The sequence below is a fragment of the Penaeus monodon genome, chromosome 23 (genome assembly GCF_015228065.2).
Source record: "Penaeus monodon isolate SGIC_2016 chromosome 23, NSTDA_Pmon_1, whole genome shotgun sequence".
In the NCBI taxonomy this organism is placed as follows: domain Eukaryota; kingdom Metazoa; phylum Arthropoda; class Malacostraca; order Decapoda; family Penaeidae; genus Penaeus; species Penaeus monodon.
Window position 1 is genome coordinate 37,419,336 of NC_051408.1, and position 799 is coordinate 37,420,134.

Genomic DNA, 799 nt, shown 5'->3' on the forward strand with positions numbered 1-799 from the left:
ACGCCGGACTTCTGCTCGCCTCAACCACCTGCGCCGCCGCCGCCTCTGGTGACCTACGGTGATGGCAGCGCGATACCGCCGTGTCCGCAGCATTACTGGGACGGGGACGACCTGGTAGATGAGTGTGGGCGTGTGATCCGACGAAAGACGTCGGCCAACAAGAAGGAGCGTCGGCGCACCCAGAGCATCAACAACGCCTTCGCGGAGTTGCGCGAGTGCATCCCCAACGTCCCGGCCGACACCAAGCTCTCCAAGATCAAGACGCTGCGCCTCGCCACCTCCTACATCGCCTACCTGATGGAGGTCCTGCACACGGAGGACTCCACCGCCGCCCCCCCGCCCGAGCCCTTCCGCGCCAATCTGCCGCCCAGAACCAGGCCTTCCCAGGCCATCTCCGGCGACCACGACAAGGTGAGTCCACCCCCTGCTCATTACCAGTTACCTGGCAATAACGTAGGCCTATTCCCCGCTCACTAATCCACCCGGCCATTTTTACCTACCCGACCGCACACCACCCCCACTTAGCTCACCCGCCGCGCCTTCGGGAGCTCGAACGCCACTTATTCAGACCACAAGAAAAAGCTCACGCCTCCCTCGAAACACCCCATTCTCACCGGCTCACTTTCTTGCCCGCCAAAACCAAGTCCATCCGATTTCTAAGTAAGGAAATTTTCAGTCCGCGCAGAGAGACACAAATTTAAGTGACGGCGTCTACTAAAAACTGTGAAACTGGTCCACACGCAGACAACAAAGATCATAGTTTTTTTTCACATATGGATATGGTGATAAACTGACGAGC

The 799-nt window shown here is 58.4% G+C and overlaps 1 protein-coding gene across 1 annotated transcript in view; it reads left to right on the forward strand.

Moving 5' to 3' along the window:
- LOC119587982 (heart- and neural crest derivatives-expressed protein 1-like) overlaps positions 1-799 on the forward strand; it is a gene marked incomplete at its 5' end in the record, with an annotated part of 8,094 nt that continues 7,295 nt past the window's right edge. Inside the window, 1 exon segment of the mRNA XM_037936702.1 lies at positions 1-411. Within this exon segment, the coding sequence (XP_037792630.1) occupies positions 1-411 (411 nt within the window).